The 21866-nt window shown below is 37.3% G+C and overlaps 1 protein-coding gene across 1 annotated transcript in view; it reads right to left on the minus strand.

The window, feature by feature from the left end:
* Positions 1 to 700: 700 nt before the first annotated feature.
* The window catches only part of Odad2 (outer dynein arm docking complex subunit 2), a 164664-nt gene continuing 143498 nt past the window's right edge, over positions 701 to 21866 (minus strand). The window contains exon 19 of the mRNA XM_026410610.2: positions 701 to 814. Within this exon, the coding sequence (XP_026266395.2) occupies positions 701 to 814 (114 nt within the window). The remainder of the gene's footprint in view (positions 815 to 21866) is intronic.

Here is a 21866-nt window from a genome sequence, read left to right on the forward strand (position 1 = left end):
AAGTTGAAGAATAAAGACGAACTCATTGCCTATGTTCTTGTAATTTGAATTATCTGATATGGTGACGATTATACATTATCTTTTCAGATGTTTGATAGTAATTCAGGAGAAATCTGGGATGACCTCAGGATGATCTCTCTAAGTCCAGCTGCTTAACTCTAAATTCCATTTAATAACCATTTGTGAAATCAGCACATCTCCTCAGAACTCTCCCGTGGGTTGCAAGTGATCAAACAGACAAAGCTATTATGACAAGACTGTTAGATAGGTTTAACAGAAAGGGAACGCTAAAGACACTCATGAGCGACTAGGAAACTGCACCCTGGGAAAGCCATATTCTTTATTAAAATCTCCACAAATACAAAAGCATCATTGAAATGTATGTGTGTGTCTCTCTCTATATATAGACTGTTTACATAAATACTATTTACACATATTCCAAGTTCTTGGAAAATCATCACAAATTTGTTGGCTTTACATTTTATTACATGGCATATCCCTGAAACATTAAAAAAAAATACCCATGCAATTTTCAGATAAAAAGTATCATTTGAACTTCTAATATGTATGTTTTCTTTTAGACTGTTTCCAAGATTTTGCTCATCAGTGTTTCCCAATTTAGGCTTTCTGGCCATGGGAATGACATGTCCTGGGTTATATAAAACTTGGTAGCTTGTCATGGCAAGAAGCACTGCAGATTTCAAGAGTACCTTGCCTTTTCTGTAGCAAGAGCCAACCTGCGGATGTTGGATATACAACCTGCTGCAGCTTCCTGGAGTTCCTGATCAGGGGACCCAACCATATCCAGTAGCAGCTATCATAGGTAACAGAGGAGGAAGAGAAGAAACAAGAATAAAACCATTAATCTAAAGTCATAACATTAATTTATAAAAATAATTTTAAACAATAAGGTATTTTTAAAAGCCACCAAAAAGAACATAAGAAATTCCATATAGGCAAATGCAAATATAACATGATGCTTTATAATCAGATGTAGAATTCACCATGGAATTCTTACCCTTTAATTTTTTTTTTCAGAGCTGAGCTAGATCATTTCTTTGGGCATTACTAGAATGGGTTCTGCTTCTGAAACTTCTCTGGCATTCTTTCTGGCTTTTCCACCTCTCAAATTAACCAATCATATCACACCTAGACTCTTACTGCATCCTCTTGGACTTAATCTCTCTGAATTCCAGTCCATCTAATCATGTCATTGTCTAATTATATCAATCCCCTAATACGGACTGTCAGTGACTCCCAATGCCAAAAATCTAGAGCCTAATTTATTAACCTGTCGTATTATGACAGGACTGTTAGATGGGCTTAACAGAAAGGGAATACTAAAATAAATAAATAAATAAACTCCTTGGAGAATTTGCAGACTCAAGCCTCAGTTTGCTTTTCCAGCCATTCATCTTTGTCCTGCTCAGTCACCAGTCATGCACTGCAAGGTCATACTTCCCCATTTAACTTGCCTTTTTTTTAAATGCCATTCCTCTCTCTAAAGTGCCCACCCAACCCTTCTCTTTGTTAATTATATCCATCTTTCAAAATGGAATCAGTCAACATTTCCACAAAGCCATCACAGATTTCCTCCATCCAACAAAAATGCCATTTCTTCTTTCTCAGAACTCTTAGGAGTTTACTCTGATGCCCATTGTCATTCCCTTTCTAACAAATATGTGAGTTAATGCTTTTTGTCCCTGAGATTATAAATGCTTAAACTTTTAAGGTCATATGGTACTCTAGAGCACATAGAAGATGCCAAATAAATGCCAATTACAATTTTAAAATCTAGCAACTATGATTCTTATCAATAGTTCTGATAAAAAATAAAAAAAAGATTAATCTGGATAATATATTTTCTATATAGTAGCAGTTGAGTACACATATGGGTGATACCAGAAAATGCAGATGACATAAAAAGTAAAGAAATATAATAAACAGAAATATTATAAAGTGTTTCAAATATGCCATATGTAGGACTTTGGCTTTTATTCTCTAGTAATAAAAAGAAGTGATTTAAGTACTTTAATCATGAAAGTGATATGGTCATATTTATGTTCTAGAAAAATAACTTTTACAGAAACTTATAGACTATGAATTATAGAGTGAAGATACTGAAAGGTAATGCATTACCTTGCTAAATGTAATAAGGATTTAATAAAGGATAAGGATAATGAGGAAGGAAAGAATTCAAGGGCTATTTAAGGACTTAGTAACTATCCAATAAATAAGCCAAGAAATATTGATTATACTAATAGAATAAAATAAAAATGGTAATCTCACATTATACATAAATATCAACTTCAGATGGATTAATGAATTAATCCATTAGGTTCCAAGTTTTTAATTCTTCAAACACAATAAATATTTACGTATTATTTCAAAGTTACCATAAATGGTTGATTTGTTTAAGTTTTCATAGGCATTTCACATCTGGAAAAAAATGGGTTCAATAAGAAAGGAAAAAAGGTAAAACATTTAGAAGGTTTTATACAAGAACATCTTGATCAAATTAGGGCATTGGAGGATGTCTGGCTTCTCTGTTCCTTGACCTCCTAAATATCACTGATCTTCAGCACCTCTCTAACTCCAGAGTCACACACCAGTCCTTACTTTCCATCATACCCAACAGTCCACTTCCAAACTCTCTGACCACTGTGCCTTCCCTTATGATTCCATTATTTAACAATTCTTGGTTGTTCTCCTCATGACCATGTACTTTGGCCCATGTATGCTTTTACTGTAACAGTCTTTGTTTCATCCATGAACAGCTCAGATTCCATAGTCCATCTCTGCAGTAACTCCCTTACCAGTTTCTTAAACCTTCATAGGACATCCATCCATTTATAAATCCCACTCGGCCTTCCTCATGTCTCCTCCAATAACTGAGACCTTATTCAGCAGTATTCAAACAACAGGCAAATGGATCTACTATAAATTCAACAGCAACTGCAAAGATCATTGCCCAGCCATCTAAATATGTCTGTCTCTAATTAGGTAACTTTCTCACTCTTTTCAATGTCTATTTTAAATCTTCTTTGTTTTCTCCAGTCTCTTATGCTTCCATCCAACCCCTATTCTCAGCAGATGACCTGTAAGGACACCTTCTCAAACTTAATGGAAGCCACCCGACAGGAACTAGTCTAACTAAAACTGCCACTCTACAGACACCTTAACACATCTCTTTTCCTCCTTTCTTGCAGCTATAACAGATATCTATCTCCTATACAAAGGCTGTACCTGTATTTTCCATCCAGTCTCTATCTCCTTGGAATATTTTAGTACCAACCATTCCCTTTCTTCTTACTTAACCTTTAACCTCTTCCTTCCTAATAAGTTTTTTCCATCATCATTTAAATAAATGTACATTTTCCGCATTAAAAAAAATAACACCATCTTCATCTCCATTTCTTCTTTTCATAGTCAAACTTCTTTTAAGACTTGTCTGGATTTACTATCTCCAGTCTTAAATTCCATTCAACTCACTGCAGACTGGCTTCAGCCTTTAGATTTCCATTGAAATGGTGCTTAGGGAGACCATCAATAACTTCCATGTTGTTAAAAAGAATGGATACTTCTGAGTTTTTATCTCATTTGATTCCCTAACAACATTTGGTATCATTGACTACTTTCTCCTTTTTGGAATATACTTTGTCATTGGCTTTTAATTTTTTTTTCTCAGTGCCACACTCAAACCTAGGGCTTCACACATGTTGAGCATGTGCTTTACCACCCACATAGACCCCTAGCCCCACCACTAGCATCTTACACCTTACTCTCCTGGTTTTCTTCCTACCCACCTTTCTCTTCTTCTCAATCTTCATCAATGTCTCTTCCTCTTCCACTCAAACATAATTTGTTAAAGTTACTCAGAACAATTCCTCTTCTGTTTTTCCATTTTGTTCTCTCTCCCTAGATGATTGCTTTTGCTACGTAAATTCAAATATCATTCACATGAAACCATATCTAAATTTATCCTTTACCTCAGAACTTTCTTTCAAATGACACACTACTTATTCTAATGCTCCTTAGACATCTCCACTTGGAAGTATAACAGCCATCTCAAACTTAATATACTCCAAATGAAATTTTAACTTTTTCTATATAAACATGGGTCCCTCTCATTATTTTTCTATATCAATATCAATAGATATCATCACTTGAGTGTATAAACAGAAATCCTATCTCACATTCACTTCTACCCTCTTCAACTGCTTCCCATGAATTACCATATCCTTGTGATCCAACTGCCTACATATTTTTGAAAGTCATTCATATCTATTGCTCTTGTCACCTCCTGTAAAGTCTATAGCAATTTCCCAGTGTCCTTGCATCCTGTCTTGGGCACTTAATTAATTGCCTATAATTTATCATTCATACTGAATCCAAAGTAATTTTCTAAATTATCAAAAGTCACTAATAATAGGTAAAAACCCAAAGAAACAAAAGGGAACAAAATTTGAACAGTCTTCAACAGAAAGAAACAACCCTATGTGTCTTTGGGGATATAGGTCAAAATAAGGTTGTTATGCAAATACACACATACACACACACAATATGCACTCACAGAAAAACACAACACTTACACACCCACATTCTCTATCTCTCTTTCTCTTCAGGAAGAGGCAATGATAATGGGAAAGAAGAACAGAAAAGGCAGCTCTCCTTGGTCTCCCTTTCACACGACAGATGTCTTTGTACAGTCTTTTAAGTCTCTTTCCTTAGCTTGCAGCTTTTAACTCATGTACTATATTGTAGTATTTTCATCAATCTATTGGTGAAACCTTGCTCTAAAGTTTTTAAAGCAGATATAATTATGTTAATTTTAGACTATTTCTTCTAAATATGTATCTCATGTAGTTCATCCTCTGCTTTAATCATCCTTACACATCTCTTACTGCTTTTTTCTGCCCACCTCCACCATGGTGATCCTCCTTGTTCTTTAGTACTTCGTGTTACCTGTAAACCTGGAGGTTTCACTCTTCCTCATCATAATTAATCATTAAATATGAGCAGTTTCAGCCTCGATGCCAAAGAAGCCTACTAATAGCATATTTCTGTCCCCAGATGTAGTTACTTTTTAATTTCTGCTTTCCAATCTTTAAATTATTTCTTATAGAAGAACAAAATGTTCCAGGACAAGAATTATAGTTTAGATGGTTGAGTATGTTTTAGCATGCACAAGGCCTTGGGTTCAATTCCCAGCCTGACAAACCAACAAAAACCCCCAAATGCTCTAAACCAATTTCTTGGTAAATTAGATAAACTCTTGGGGATTTTAAAAACTTACTAATGATTTTCCTTTATGTGACTTATTTTCTTCCATTTCTTCCCAAGTAGATGATTCATAAGAGCTTATGAGTCCCCTTGCTGATTCCTTTGTTTTATAAAATATAGGAGTAAGACTCTCCCAGTATTCTAAATCACTTATTACTATATTAATTTTTTTGTGATAGCCAATAAAATTTGAATGAACCTCACATTGAACCTCAGTTGCCTGTAGACTTTTCTTGGCCCTGGATTAGAGGGTCTCGTGTTATACTGAATGTTTGATTTTCACAAGCAAATGGGATGTAGAAATAATCTCTGTGTTTGTCAGCTTTTGGTCTGTGACCAAAATACCTGACAAGAACAACTGTGAGGAAGAAACATTTATGGTTTCAGAGGTTCAATCCGTGGTTCGCTCACTCCATTGCTCTAGGCTGGAGGTAAGGCAGATCATCATGGTGGAAGGGTGTGACACAAGAAAGCTGCTCAGGTCATGACAGCCAGGAAGCAGAGAGGGAGAGAGAGAAAGACACCAGAGACATTTTAAACTCCAAAGGCAGGCATGCCTCAGTGACCTGTCTTTCCCAGCCATACCCATACTTACTACTCAGTATAGTAATTCTTTGAAATCATTAATCTATCAAGTGGATTAATCCATGGGTTAAGTTATAACTCTCATAATATAATCATCAACTTTCAGGGGGATACCTCATATCTAAACTACAATAATCTTCTCTCCAACTGCACTCTATTTGTTGCTCAGTTAATTGGCGGAAAACAGATTACCAGCTATAGCAGGTACAGCAGTTGTAGAAGTCTATCTTATAAAAAGCCAGTTCATAAACCCTTGTCTCTCCTACGATGGTTTTGTCATTGCCTTTTTTTCAAAATTAATTTTTAAAATTTTATTTATTCTAATTAGTTATACATGACAGCAGAATGCAATTCAATTCATATTACGCGAATAGTGCATGATTTTTCATGTCTCTGGTTGAACACAAAGTTGTCATTGCTTTTTAAATCTAGGAAGAGTAAAACAGAATCCAAGAGGGAAACCTTAACTATCTTAGAAGGGAACAAGATAATTCAGATCCTTTTTAAAGTCTATGAACGTCACAATGAGCCTCAGTTACCTGTAGACTTTTCTTGGCCCTGGATTAGTAGTGTGGGCTTTGAGGTCACGGCATCTTGGAATTATATCCCAATTATTATTCCTCTTCACCATATCTTTTCACATGTTTAATGGAAGTCTCTCTCTCTAAGGGTCATTGTGAAAATACATGAAGTAATGGAAACATGCTTGAACATCTGTATGCATGTCCTCTTCCTGTCTACACCATTTGATTGTTCCCTTCCTGTTTTTGTCTGATGGTTCCCTGAGAAGTATCCTGACCAAGTTAGCAATGTCAATGTTGTGAGAGGGAAGGGTGGAGAATCCCAGGCTGGGAGAATCTACACCGCAAAGGGTAGAGGAGTTCTTACGGAAGAGAAAAGAACAACAGAGAGGGAAGGAAGGGAGTAAAGGGGAAAGAGGGAGGCATTTCTATCCTATTTTAAAGACAGAACTTGAAATTTGGAGTAAGGAGCTTATTTCGTAGTAAGAGAGACAGACTGAATATATATATACATATTTAAAAAAAGATCTTGAAGAAGTTTAACAGCACATAATCCTATGCTCTCTTTTCAAGAGAGAGCAAAAGGAGAATTAAAATTATTTTCAGTTGCTATGTGGTTGCCAGGCTTTTGTTTCTCTGATGGCATGTCCAGGTCAGGACTGGATCATGAGGTAGCTTGACTTCATACAGGTTATGCATTTGAACAGCAAAGCCCAGTGCCCAATACAAAGCAAGCACTCCATAGATGGTATTTGTTCTCGTGTGATTATTTCGTCAGTTCCAAAGTCTGGATCTGGCATTGATTTTTTTGGAGGCCAGCCTGGTTCCTTTGGGAGGAATTTTGGCCCCGAGGGCAGTCTAGCCTCTGTCAACACTTGTTCCAGTACTGACCTCTCTTGGGTTCCAGTGACCCAGGATTCTCTGGGTATCAGCTGTGGCTGCCCTGCAGTGCTTTCTTAGAAAGGAACCCCTTGATCTCATGCCTTTCAAAACCAAATATACGTTTTGTTTATACACCCTCAGACCCAGTTGTTGTTCTCTGGTCTCCCTTGGGCTTTCCCAGACCCTTGATGCCAGTCATAATTTCACATTGCATCAACTAATACACTGTGTGAAATTTGGAGTAAGGAGCTTATTTTGTAGTAAGAGAGACAGACTGAATATATATACATATAAAAAAAAAAGATCTTGAAGAAGTTCAACAGCACATAATCCTGTGCTCTCTTTTCAAGACAGCCTGCAGCAGGTTGGCTATTCCAGGAGTCAGCCAGGTAAGGGTGGTCAAGAGAGCATCTCTGAGCATTCACATGCTTCATCTTAGAAGAAAATGCTTCATCAATACAGGTGCCCTTTTTAAGACTCATAAGTAAATTTTCCTTTTACCTGACAAATTCTAGTCCTGAATATACCAAGAGGACTACGGCTCTTTGGGGAATTTATTTTGCCTGTCTTATATTTACCATGAGGCTTTATTCTATATTCCATATGGCGGTCAGTGAATTTGTAGCCTAACATGTAGACCAATGGAGCCCAGCAGTTCACTATTTTAATGGCCTAAAGTATGATGATTGTAAACATTGGTAGAAAAGAAGCAGACGGAAGGAGGAAGCATGTGGCTTAGCATAGAGCATGTGGTGGGCAGCGAGAGTCACTTCCTTCAGCTTTGCTTAGTGTCTCTGTGGCATCAAGCCCATAGGTTACTTAATGTTTGCATAACATGAAATGATTTTATTAGCTACCAAGTTTACTATGTGCCAGGCACTGTGATTTATTCTTTACTGATGAATACTCTGCCCATTTTACTTAGCCAAGGACATTCTCATTCAAGGGGGTTGGAAGTTTAGAATTTTCTGTGTGCTCAGCATATGCACAACTTGATATTTGAGAAGCACTCCCAGGATATCTTTTTTTGTGTGTGTGTGCTAAGTTTGAATTCATTGTTTTTCCCGAATTTTATTTCTTTGTCGATGAAATGTTAATCTTTATTTGCTCAGCACCCACAGGCTGTGCATTGGATGCTGTCTTACAAATGGAATAAGGATATGCTACTATCCCCAATTGCCATCTGAACAATATGTACCATATATGTGTCTGGGTTTGGAATCAGGCTCCAGGATATGTTTTTATTTTTCTAAGAGCTTCCCAAGAAAACTAGGGCACTCCAGGGAATTCTTTAAAGCTAACAGAAGCATTCACATAACAGAAACTTTGTACAAAATCCCGAATTTGGAGGGCAGCTAAGAGATGAGGAACAGCACATGTTTTCAAATCAGTAACACACGGAGCCAGGGGAAGGTGGTTTGTAGTATTTTGTGACAATTATTCTTAAAAGCAATGGTTTCCTTTAGAAAGTGAGATGCAAATTGGATACAAGTTGAATGTGGAAATGATATACAAATTTTTTTGGCTATATGTTTTTTGATCTATTGACTTTTTCCAACTATAAAGAAATTTTTAATATTATAAGGGGGGAAAAACACCTCAGGTTTAACTTTTTGAAGTGTTTGTTCCTTTCAAAAAAATTTCCTCTTTTTAATCCTCCCCCTTCCCCAAGCACAGCCAAGGACTTTAAATTTATTGTGAGTTTCATATATACATCGAAGGGAAACTAACCCCCACCCCCACTTGCTTTAAAACTTAATTGCACAGAGCACTTTAAAACATCATTGAAACAAATAACTTTTTACAACGTTGGAGGGAACGAGGACATGGGCACACTGAGCAGTCTGTGGAAGCGGCTGACACAAATACTTCCTCCAGCGTAAAAGGCTTTGATCTCAAGGCTGGTGCCCTCGGTGTGCAGCTGTGACCCACAGCTCACATCTTTCTGGAAGGTGAGACTTAGGTAGCATGGGAACTGGTGTCTGCATTTGATTTTTACTTTTATATTTAACAGTTCATGATTTTATATAACATTTCAGCTGTATGAAAAATATGTACCAATTTGAGTGATAACAGATTTTCTTGTGGTTTGACTCCACATTGTTTGGGTGAACACACAGACTGGAAATATGAGTTTTAATTAGAGCCGGATGAGCTCTGAAATACCTGTGCACACACCCAACTTAACAGGTTTTTTTGGGAAACATCTTGAGTTTCCAGAGCTGACTTGAACTGAGAAAGCTTTTGCCATTTTCCTGTTTACACAGCATAGTTGTGTGGTTGTAGCATAAAGGCACAACTCAGAAACAAGAGATGCATTTGGACTGCTTGCAGAAGGACTTCTCAACTATTCGGGTTGGCTGGGGTTCTGCTGCTGTTCCAACAGACTCCACCGCGGTTTCTTTCACATCCAGACTCTGAGCCCTGGTAATTCACTTCATATGACATCGCACCAGAACCAGGGGCCTCAAAATACATTTCACATTTGCTGGTTGGGGCAAAACCTTTGATGCTGCTTGGTCAGTGAAAGAGATCTCCACTGGCTTGCCCTTTGGTGAAGTCTGTCCTGCTCTGGATGACAGAAGAGCATGCCATGTTCAATTGTTTAAATGTCTCCACCAAAACTCATGTTGAAATTTAACCTCCACAGTGAGGGATTAAGAAGGGTTGCAGAATGTTGGAGTTAGAAAATACAATAGAAGAGAAGAAATACAAAGAAGACAATAGAGAAGTGAAATCAACTGGTAATATTTTAAATTATCAGTGTTCATTTCTTTCCCTGATTGACCTTTATATACAGACAAGAGAAAGATCTGCACCCAGCTGTCAACTTCTCTCAGAGGTAACAGAGCTAGCAAAAGGTTCCATTTATGATAAAGACATGGAGAAGTCCCCACTGATAATCATGTCTACTATTATTTCCAACAAGGAGGTAAAGTTGCATTTATAAAGGTCTCAGAATAAGGTCTGGCCCACAGTCACGGCTCTCCAGTTGTTAGCCATTATTAGTCAAGTAGAAAACAACTTCAGACACTGTATGCTCATTCTGACACCAGTAACAAGTAACAAGTGACAAAATATACTCAGTATTAGCTGGCACGACTGACCTTCTCATGAAGAAGTCAGGCTGCTGCCCAGTAGAGGCTGAGTCTTGTGGATGGGCACCCCTGTGCATGGGATGGTAAGAAGCCCAGGGAAAGGTCACCAAAACAGAGCCCTTAAGCCCCTGTCAGCTTCTGCTTCTTTGATAGGTTCCAGAGTCACTTCTGGAGAAATGTGTGATCCCAGAGAGACGGGATCTATAGCACTCAGCTTCTGGAGGGCTGTAATATGGACTGAGTACTGAGTGACTCATAGAAATAGAGTACAAGGCACAGAATTCCCTGCTTTGGGTTTCATCATAGCTTTCCTCTGGTTCTAGTAGGAGGTCAATGAACATTTCCATGGGGTAAAATGGTCCAGGAGATATAGCAGTCAGGAATTTGACCAGGAATGGATTAGAAAGTGAGTTGGGCTCCCCAACATTCTCTCTGAGCAGATGATACTGGTATAATCCTAACCTGTAGTAGTGTCCTTAAAATGTGCAAGGGAGGGAAACTTACCATCTTATTGCTTCTGGTTTTATGGAGAAGCTCAAAGTAATTCTGACTCTTGACGTGTGGTTGTGCTGTCCCTCTTCCCAGCTCTGTCTCTTTCGAAGATGATAGAACTTTTTCCTTTTTCTTTATACTTATTGTCTAAAATTTCATGGTACTGCAACCTGTCACAGGTCTCTTTTTATCCATTGTCTGCAAGCATTTGATGGGACCTTTCAATAGGGCCATTTGTACAATTCTATACCAGGAAACTTTCATGAATGACATCATTTTATTTTCTTCCCTCAATTTTCTGTTACCTCTTCCTGGAACTGATATGCTGAGGTAAGACCTTTTGTATTGGTTTTCTAATTTCCCTATCTTTCCTTTCTTGATTGCCTATATTTTTGTTCTACTTTTTTGAGCTGTTTTAAAACTTTATTTTCCAACTCTTCTGTTGAGTTTATGTTTCCTGAATGTTCTTTCTCTTCTTTTTCTTATAGAATTCTGTTCTAGTTTCATGGAGGAAATATCTAATGGTATTAATTACAATAATTTAATCAATAGTTTGATTTTTCTTCTCTCTGCTACACTCTATATTTCTTCCAAAGATTTGTGTGTTTATTTATATTTGTTTTGGTCTCTATCTTCCACATTTAAGGCATCCTTCAGTTGTTAGTAACTTTATTTGGTGACTGGGAGTCTGAGCACACACATGGGGCTAGTTGACTTTGCACTTTACTACAGGGTGATCTGGGTGGTCTCAGGGCCACTTACAGTTTATTTCTTCTTGAAGTCACCAGGTCGAAGACAGCTGAAATGCAGCCCTCACTTGCTAACCAATTCATGAACGATGGTTGGAACTGTGTCTTCTAGAAGAAGAGGCATCCTTTCCTTCTTTACTGATGGATAATCTCTTAACCCCCATCCACCTTCTGTAATGTACCTATACTCACAGTGACTGCTGTCCTTCAGTCCTGTTGTACCCTTTCCAGACAGGGGCTGGTTGGGGAGGGGCAGTGACTTTGCTGTATAGTTGGGGAAGGGGCTCTGGCTTTCACTCAGTTTTCCTTATTGTAATCTCCACCCTCCACCAGTTCCAGAGGCACCAAATGCTGCCAGTTTCTATGTCCTGGGGCTTCTACAGAGAAAATGTGGTTTAATCTAAGTTTTGCACTTTGATGCCTCAAGTCAGCTAGTCAGTTGCCACTCTTTTATTTGAATTTCCATTTACAAAAATATCATTGCTTTTTCTCCTCTTCAATCTTCCAATTCTTCCTCTCCACGTTGGTCTATGTTTTAGTTTTTTCATTTTATTTATTTTTTTAAGTTCCTTGATTGTTATGTTAGTAGATTTCAGAAGGAAGTAAAATTAAGATTCAGGAGTTAAATCTGCGGCCTTATCTAGAACAATCCATAGGTTTTCTCCCAGCTCTAAGAACAGTGCCCTCTTGATATCAGCTTTGGATAAAGTACCTCCCCTTTACTTGAATTTCTCCCATTGGTGAAAGATTACGTCTATGTGTTTGTCTAGGTCCCACTGTTAGTTATGTTTTTGAGAAAACATTTAGAAATAAATTTCTTGGAGAAGATTGTATATACATAGCCCTAACCCAAACTTCAAGCCATTTGGCAACCTACTTGACATCTCCACTTAATATAAAATGGCACCTCAAAGTTCATATGGATAAAACACAACTTCTAACCCTCCCATCCCAAACCTGATTTTCTACAGCCTCCTCCTCTTCTTGATCAATGCCAACTCTTGGGGGTGGAAACCTTGGCATATCTTTGACACCTTCCTTTTTCTCATAGCCCTTATCCAAGACCTGCACAAAACCTATTGAATTTACTTTCAAGTGTATCCCAAATATGACCTCTTCTCATTATCCCCACAGCTATGGACTGAACCATTACACTCTCTTGACTGAATTTACTGATTATACAAAATGTTGACGTGCAAAAGGATCTGGAGCTGACTTTGAAGGCACAGCCTGGAGAAAAATAAAACATTCAGAATGTAGGAGCAGATTTCTTCCTTTTTAAGGAGATAAGGCAGAGAAGAAAAATGGCAGCTAAGTGATCCTCTAGGAAAATGAAGGCTTAGTTCAGAAATGGCATGGGACTTTCTAAGAACTGACAATGTCTAGTGCCCATCCCGGAAGTTGTTGACTCTGCTATAATGAATATTCCCTTCATCGCTCCCATTTTTAAAATTCTTTTGGCTTTTCACACAATGGTCCTATAAGAATGTTTTGTTGGGGTTGTTTTAGTTGGTTTGTTGTTTTCATGGTAAGACGAGTTAAGAGAGTAAGTAAAAAGGATTGAGTTTCAAATCTAAGCCAGGTCCATTAGAGACAGGGACAACCCACTTACAAGAGCAAGAAAAACTATAACCTGTATCAGGTTTTCAAATACTAGTGATGTCTGACAGTATTTAGATTTCCCCTCCAAACTTGACTTTGCCTAGGGCATGGAAAGCTTAGGGGTATTTGAGATGCTTTCTACATGGCAAGGGAAAGAGCAGCCCTAAATGAAACTTTGAGTTATAAAAAGTATATTTTCCTAAAAAATGAATAAAATTTTGCATCAAAATGATATCACATCTCAAAATGCAGCAAACAAAATAATTTTGACCCAAATAACTTCTCCTCTAGCCTCAGACGTTGACCTCCTCAAGTCTGCTGATTTCCACCTCTACCCCACGGATCAGTCAAATCATTCTCATGGCTGTACCTGGACCTCCCTGTGACTGCTCTATATCTACCTCTTACCAGAAAATACCAGAATCTGGAAAGGCAGAATGGGATCAGGAACACAGAAAGAGGTCATCTATCTTTTACAGTCCTGCTGCCCTGGCCTACACTTTGGTCTATCATGTCAACTGCGTTTCTGCCACCAAATTGAACTCTTTCTCTACCATTCTTCCATCACACCAATATTACAAATGGAAATCTTGGCTCTCAACCAGGCTTCCGAATCACTCACCCACGTCAGGGAAACAGCACACACCTTCATGGTCTCTAATCTCAACCAACTCTCAATTTGGACAGGCAACCCAGATAGGTTTATTTCTCTCTTCATCTTTCATCCTCCACGGCAGCTACTTAAAACTTTCTCCACTCTCCTCAAATTACCTGCCCTGCTACTTCAGTTGTCTCCCTCTTAACATATGCCTCTGCCTCCTACTCGGTGGGGAAAATAGAAATCACAAGAGGGAAATGGCCCAACTCTGCCATCACACTACAGATCTCCACTGCCAGTGCACCTGTGCTTTCCTCCTTCCCATGGAACATGGAGCAGGTGTCTCCCTTCCTGCCAAACTCATCTCCTTGTCCTCCTCATGCTCTGCATTACCCTGGCTTCTTCTCCACCTCCTCCAGAAGCTCACTGTACCATTATCCCCAATCCTTCCTGCTCTAGCCAATTAGCATTTAAACATGCTTGAGTCTCTGCTGTCTAAGAACAGAAATAAAACTGTCAAATAAAAGAGAAAAAAGACCCCAAACACCAAAACCTCCTTTATCTTCTCCTCCAGTGACCATCATTGCTCCCCTTCCTTCTTGGCCAAATTTTTCCAAAGCAGCCTCCACTTGCTGCCTCCATTTCCTCGGGTCTGTTTCAAAGTGAATGGTAATTGCTTTGTGATGAAACCACTAAACACTTTGGTTTTTGTCTTACTTTACTTTTAAGTAACACTTGTCCCCTCGGTCATATCTTTGTGCTTAAAATATATTTTCTCTTGACATGTTTATAATAGTACTTGGCTGATTTGTTTGGATCTTGTTTCTAATTGTTTCTTTTGTTGAATCGTTTTTCTTAGCCCATTCTGATATGACTCAGAACATCATGGTAGGTCCTTAAAACTTCTCATCTTTCTTTATATATCCTCCAAGGGAAATAGAATTGGAGTAAGTATGGCTAGAGCCATACTTACTCTCTCATGAAACATAGATTTCAAAGTTGTATTTCAACCCTCACATACCTATCAAGTGTGTGTGTGTGCGTGTGAGTGTGAAAGCATGTCTGTGTGTGTGTCTGTGTGCACACATCTCCACTTATGTCTTTCAAGATTTCAAGGTCATTTATGTTCCAAATGAATTTTAATTTTCCTTCACAAGCAGATCCCCTCTATGCATCTTAAGTCTTATTGTCTAAGCCAGACATTTAAGCATTATCTCTTTGCCTTATTTTCATTCTTCACTTGCAAAAATCTCACCAAAGTCTATTGCTTTCACTTTTCAAATATTTCTTGAATCCACCCCATCATGTAGGGATCCAGATGCAGGAAACAAGGTTCAGGGCTCCTCCGAAGGTGGAAGAAGGTGCAAGATGCAGTTAGGATAGGAGACAGGCTTAATTCAGTGGTAGCCACAGCCTCCGGCCTCCAGCTTCAGCTCATCTTCCAGCCAGTTCCATTTTAGTTCCTTTTTTGTCCCCATTAGCCCTCATAGCACCCAGTAGCCCCCAGTAGCCCATTTTGCCCTTAGTCTTTTCCACAGACCCTTTTAATATGTAGGTCAAACAAAGAAGGCTCACTGCCAACAGGTTACGTGAGGGGGTGGCAGTGCATGCTCCCAAGGTAATGTTTACAACCTTGAACATATATGCTGAATCAGTGTGTTTCTGACCCTGACTAATCATAACATAGTCAGTTCCCAGCCCTGGCTACACACTTAAAACATAACATAGCCTGCTGGAAGTCTCAGTGAGAGAGACTAGCTATAGCCATTTGAAGCCTGCCCCAACATACCCATTTCTCTCTACCTCTAGTGCTATCATCTTAGTTGAAGCCATTATTTTCTATCCAAGAAGTATTCTCTCTTTCAGCATTGATCCCATTCATTCTCAAACCAAACTTCTAAAAGGCAAATTGAACCAATTGATTCTCCTGCTTAAAATATTTGAACAGCTCCCTACTGTAAAATTCTAAGTCTCCGACCCCAATGCCAAGACCAGCCCCAGTATAACTCAGTGATGGCCATGCCAAAGATTTCAGGATGGCACCCACAGTCTGGGCCTCTAAATCTGCCCTGTGCTCCATACTAGCCCTGCAGACTCAGTCTCTGAATTCACTCCAGTACCCAACCAGCCTCAGTGGCTCTGGGCTCAATCCAGTGCCAGGTGGTTCATAGTGGCACTGAGGTACAATATGAAGCCAGCTCTCACAGAATCAGACTCCAGACCCAAGCCAGCACTTGATCGTCTCCTGCACACACAGCATCGAGGTCCACCCCAACACAGGCCTGCCCACTCTTTCTGACACCAGGCCAACCTGCCTCAGAACTCGAGCAGTCAGTTTACCTTTGGAACATGCCAAATGATCTGTCCCAAATCCCTGGGTGGCTGGGTGGTGACAGTTTCCTAGAAAGAGCTAGTCAGCAAAGACTGGAATAAGACCCTCTTTCTTCAAGTGTACAGAGATCAATGTAAAGCAACAAGAAACATGAAAAACCAAAGAGACATCACCAAAAGAACACAGAACAGTAATCTCTCAAGCCTTAAATAAATGGAGATATATAAAATGCCTGGAAATAATTAAAAATAATCACTTTAAGAAATTTCAGTGAAATTAAAAAAATATAGATAAATAATTCAGTGAAGTCAGGAATCCAATCAATGACATAAGCCAAATTAGAAATTTTATAGAGAGATTGAAATTTTATATATCTTTAAATAGAAATCTTGGAACTAAAAAATATAATGTATGCATTTAATGAAAAATTCAACAAAGGGCATAAACAGTAGAATTAATCAAGTGGAAGAAAAACTTTGGGAATCTGAAGATAGGTTATTTGAAAATATACCTTTGAATGAGATGAAAAGAAAAAGATGAAAAGGAATAAAAAAGCTTTGGGGATTTATAGGACATCATCAAAAGAGTAAATGTTTCAATCACAGAAGTCCATGAAGAGAAAGACAAAGACAAAGGGGTAAAAAAAATTATTTAAAAAAATAATAGTTGAAAAATCATCTAAATCCAGGAAAAAATAAAACTATAAATTTCTAGTTATATGAAGGTCAAAGTACTCCAACCAGATTCAACCGAAACAATATCAAAACATACAATAATAAAACTGTTTAAAAAATCAAGGACAGAGAAAGGATTCTAAAAGCATCAATATAAAAGAAGCAAATAGCATTTGAGGGAGTTCCAATAAGGCTATCAATTGATATCTTAGCAGAAACAATATAGGCCAGGCAATACATTCACAATGCTAAAGTGCTGAAAACTCTGCCTGCTAAGAATAAATTATCCTTCCGAATTGATGAACAAAAGCTCAGGGAGTTTAGCACTACCAGACTTGTCTTATAACAAATGCTAGAGGAAGCCAGGTACAGTGGCACATGCCTATAATTCCAGTGACTTGGGAGGATGAGGCTGAAGGTTCACAAGTTTAAGGCCAGCCTCAGGAAATTAATGAGGCCCTTTGAGGTGCTGTCTCAAAATTAAAAATAAAAAGGGATGGGGCTGTGGTTCAGTGGTAAAACCCTCTGGATTCAATATCCAGTACAAAAAAAAATTTTTTAAATAAAAACAAAACCAATCAACCAAACAACAACAACACTACAGAGACAGTTCTTTAAACAAGAAAAAAAAGATGCTACTTAGTAACACCAAAATATAAGAGAATATAAAACTCACTGGGGTAGTAAGCACATATCAAATTCAGAATACTTTAATACTGTAATGGTGGTGTGTAAATCACATGTATTTTTAGTATAAAGATTGAAAGAAAAAACTATGAGACTATAGTAGTTATGACAATTTGTTAAAGGATACGCCAATAGAAAAAGATATAAATTGTCATATCAAAAATTTTAAATGTGGGAAGGAATAGGGTAAAGCTGTCGAATTTTTGTATGTGATCAAAGTTAAGTTGTTAACCAGTTTAAAATAGCCTTTTATAATATAAGCTGTTTTTTTGTAAGCCTCATGGTTGCCACAAAATAGAAATGTATAGTAGATATACAAAGATATAAGAAATTGAAGCATACCACCAGAGATAAACTATCTAATCAAAAAGGAAGACAGAAAGAGAGGAAGAAAGGAACAAAGAATCTATTAAACAGTCAGGAAATAATGAACAAAATGGCAGGAATGAGTCCTTTTCTATCAATTATTAACTGAAATCTAAATGGATTAAATTTAGCAATTAAAAGATAGAGATTATATGACTAGATGAAAAAAGCAAGATGCAACTATAATGCTGCCTACAAGAGATTCATTTCGCCTCTAAGAGATGCACATAAACTAAAAGTGAAAGGATGGAATAAAGATATTCCATTGAAATGGAAACCAGAAAAAAAGGAGGGGTAGCTAACTATACTTTTATCAGATAAAATAGAATTCAGGTTAAAAAATGTAAAATGAGACAAAAGAGCTCATTACATAATGATAAAAGGGTCAATTCATTACAAATGTTTCACAATTATCAATAAACACGTACCTAGCATTATAGCACCTAAATATATAAAGGAAATATTAATAAACCTGAAGAGATAGATTATACTACATAATAATATAGGAGAGTTTAATAATCTACTTTCAGCAATGGACAGGTCATACAGACTGAAAATCAATAAGGAAACAGGAGACTTAAACTAGACTTTAGATCAAACAGACCTAACTGGCATATACAGAACATTCCATCCAACAAAAGTAGAATACACATTCTTTTCAAGTGCACACTGAACATTCTCCAGGACAGACCATAAAACAAGTTTAGGAAGATTGAAATCACATCAAGTATCTTTTCCAACCACAATGGTATGAAACCAGAAATCAGTAACAGAAGAAATTTTTCAGAAAATTCACAAACACATGGAAATTAAGTAACATATTCCTGGAGCAACCACTCGATCAATGAAGAAATTAAAAAGGGGAATTAAAAAGGGTCTTGAGATAAACAAAAATAAAAACACAACATACCAAAATTGATGGGATTGTGCAGCAAATGCTGTTTTAAGAGGAAAGTTTATGTTAATAAATGCCTACTTAAAATAAGAAGCAAGATCTCAAATAAAAAAAAAACCAAATGAACTAGAAAAATATACCTATATCATTATACCTCAATGAACTAGAAAAATAACACTAAGCTCAAAGTTAGCTGAAGGAAGAAAAGAATAAATATCAGAGCAGAAATTTAAAAACTAGAGACTAAGCAGGACTCAGTGGCACACGCCTATAATCCCAGCAACTCAGGAGGCTGAGGGAGGAGGATTGCAAATTCAAAGCCAGCCTCATCAACTTAATGAGGCCCTAACTAACTTAGCAAAACACTTTTAAAAAATTAAAAGGGCTGGGGATATGGCTTAGTGGTTAAGCGCCCATGGGTTCAATCCCCAGTGCTGGAAAGAAAAAAAAAAAGAGAGTAAAATAAAACATAAAAGATGGATCCAATTGAGTTGTACTTTTTTAAAAGATAAAAAAGTTGGCAAACCTTTAGCTAGACTAAGAAAAAAGATTCAAATAACTAATACAAAATATGAATAAAAACTGATATACAAATGCAAGGATTATAAAAGACTATTTGTGAACAATTTTATGATAACAAATTGGATATCTTAGAAGAAATGGCTAAGTTCTTAGACATATAATCTACCAAGACTGAATCATGAAGAAATAGAAATATGAACATGCCAATAACAAGTAAGGAGATTGAAGCAAAAGTTAAAAACAACAAAACAAAAAACTCCCAATAAGGAAAAACCTAGGTCCAGATGGCTTCACTGGCTCCACAAAACATTTAAAGAAGAACTAATACCAATCCTTTTAAACTTTTCCAAAAAACTAGAGACAGGAGTGTATCATAAGAAAAGAAAATTATAGGCTGATATCCCTGATGAACATACATGCAAAAATCCTTATAAAAATACTAGCAAATGAAACTAAATAGCACATAAAAAGGATCATTCACCATTATAGATTAGGATATATCCCAGTATGCAAGGATGGTTCAACCTACAAATAATCTACAAGTGTGATACATCATATTAACAGAATGAAGGAGGAAACACATATGATCATATCAGTGGACGCAGGTAAAGCATTTAGAAAAATTCGATATCCTTTAATGATGAAGACTCCCAACAAATTAGGTATAGAAGGAATATATCACAATACAATAAATGCTATGTTTTCCAAACCCACAGCTAAAAGCATTCTCAATGGAGAAAAGTTAAAAGCTTTTAGTCCAAGATAAGGAGCAAGACAATGATGCCTACTGTCACAACTTCTATTCAATGCAGTGCTAGAAGTCCTAGCCAGAGCAAGTAGGCAAGAAAAAGAAATAAAAGATATTCAAAGATGGGCATGGTGGTGCATGCCTGTGATTCCAGCTACTTGGGAGCCTGAGGCAGCAGGATCACAAGTCCAAGGCCTACATGGGAGAGACAGCACAGTCTCAAAATAAAAAAAAAATAAATAAATAAAAGGACTATGGGGCAGAGCTCAGTGGTAGAGTACCCCTGGATTCAATCCTGAGTACCACAAAATAAATAAATAAATAGATATATAGATAGATAGAAAGGAATTAAACCAGAGACTCTGTGTCTAATAGAAGGAAAAATAGGCCCTAATCTTCATCATGTGGGATCAGGCCCAACTTCCTTAGTAAGACTCCCATAGTGCAAGAATTAAAACCAAGAATCAATAAATGGGATGGATTCAAACTAAAAAGTTTCTACTCAGAAAAAGAAACAATCTGTGAGGTGAATAGAGAGCCTACATTCTAGGAGCAAATTTTTATCCTCCACATATCCTATAGTGCACTAATCTCTAGGGTATATAAAGAACTCAAAAAGCTAAGCTTCAAAAAAAAAAAAAAAAAACCCTCAATCAATAGATGGGCCAAGGACCTGAACAGACACTTCTCAGAAGATAAACAATTTACAATCAATCAACAAATATATGAAAAAATGTTCATCATCTCTAGCAATTAGAGAAAGTTAGCAGAAGGAAGAATAAATATCAGAGCAGAAATTTAAAAAATATAGAGACTAAGTAGTGCTCAGTGGCACATGCTTGTAATGTCAGCAACTCAGGAAGCTGAGGCAGGAGGATTTCAAGTTCAAAGTTCAAAGCCAGCCCTCAGCAACTTAGCAAGGTCCTAACTAACTTAGCAAAACACTTTTAAAAAATTAAAAGGGCTGGGGATGTGGCTTAGAGGTTAAGCACCCATGGGTTCAATCCCCAGTACTGGAAAGAAAAAAAAAATACAGACTAAAATAAAACATAAAATATGGGATGTTAATTAGTGCAGCCACTATACCTCAAAAAATTAAAAATAAAACTACTTTATGACCCAGCAATCACACTTCTGGGTATGTATCAAAAGGAAATGAAGGGCTGGGGATGTGGCTCAAGCGGTAGCGCGCTTGCCTGGCATGTGTGCGGACCGGGTTCGATCCTCAGCACCACATACCAACAAAGATGTTGTGTCCGCCGAGAACTAAAAAATGAATATTAAAAATTCTCTCTCTCTCTCTCTCTCTCTCTCTCTCTCTCTCTCTCTCTTTCCCCCCTTTCTCACTCTCTCTTTAAAAAAAAAAAGGAAATGAAGTCAGTATGTTGCAGAGACATGTGCACTTCCATGCTCACTGCACTATTCACAATATCCAAAATATAGAATCAACCTCAATGTCCATCAAGAAATTGATAAAAGGAAATATGTATATTTATACATGGAATACTATTCAACCTTGAAAAAGAAGGAAATCCTTCTGCCATTTTGTACAACATGGATCAACCTGGAGGTTATTATGTCCAGGGGACTAAGCCAGGCACGGAAAGACAAATATTTGACCTCATTTATATGTAAAGTATAAAAAGTTTCAATTCTCAGAAACAAGAGTAGCACAGTGGTTATAAAATACTGGTTGCAGTTGGGGGTAGGAGGCAGAAAAAGAAAATGCGTGTTAAAGAAAACAAAATTCCAATGAGACAAAAGGAATAAGCTATGGAAATCTATTGCACATTACAGTGACTATAGTTAATTATAAGTATATTTTGAAATTT

This window comes from Urocitellus parryii, chromosome 9 (assembly GCF_045843805.1).
Source record: "Urocitellus parryii isolate mUroPar1 chromosome 9, mUroPar1.hap1, whole genome shotgun sequence".
Lineage (NCBI taxonomy): Eukaryota > Metazoa > Chordata > Mammalia > Rodentia > Sciuridae > Urocitellus > Urocitellus parryii.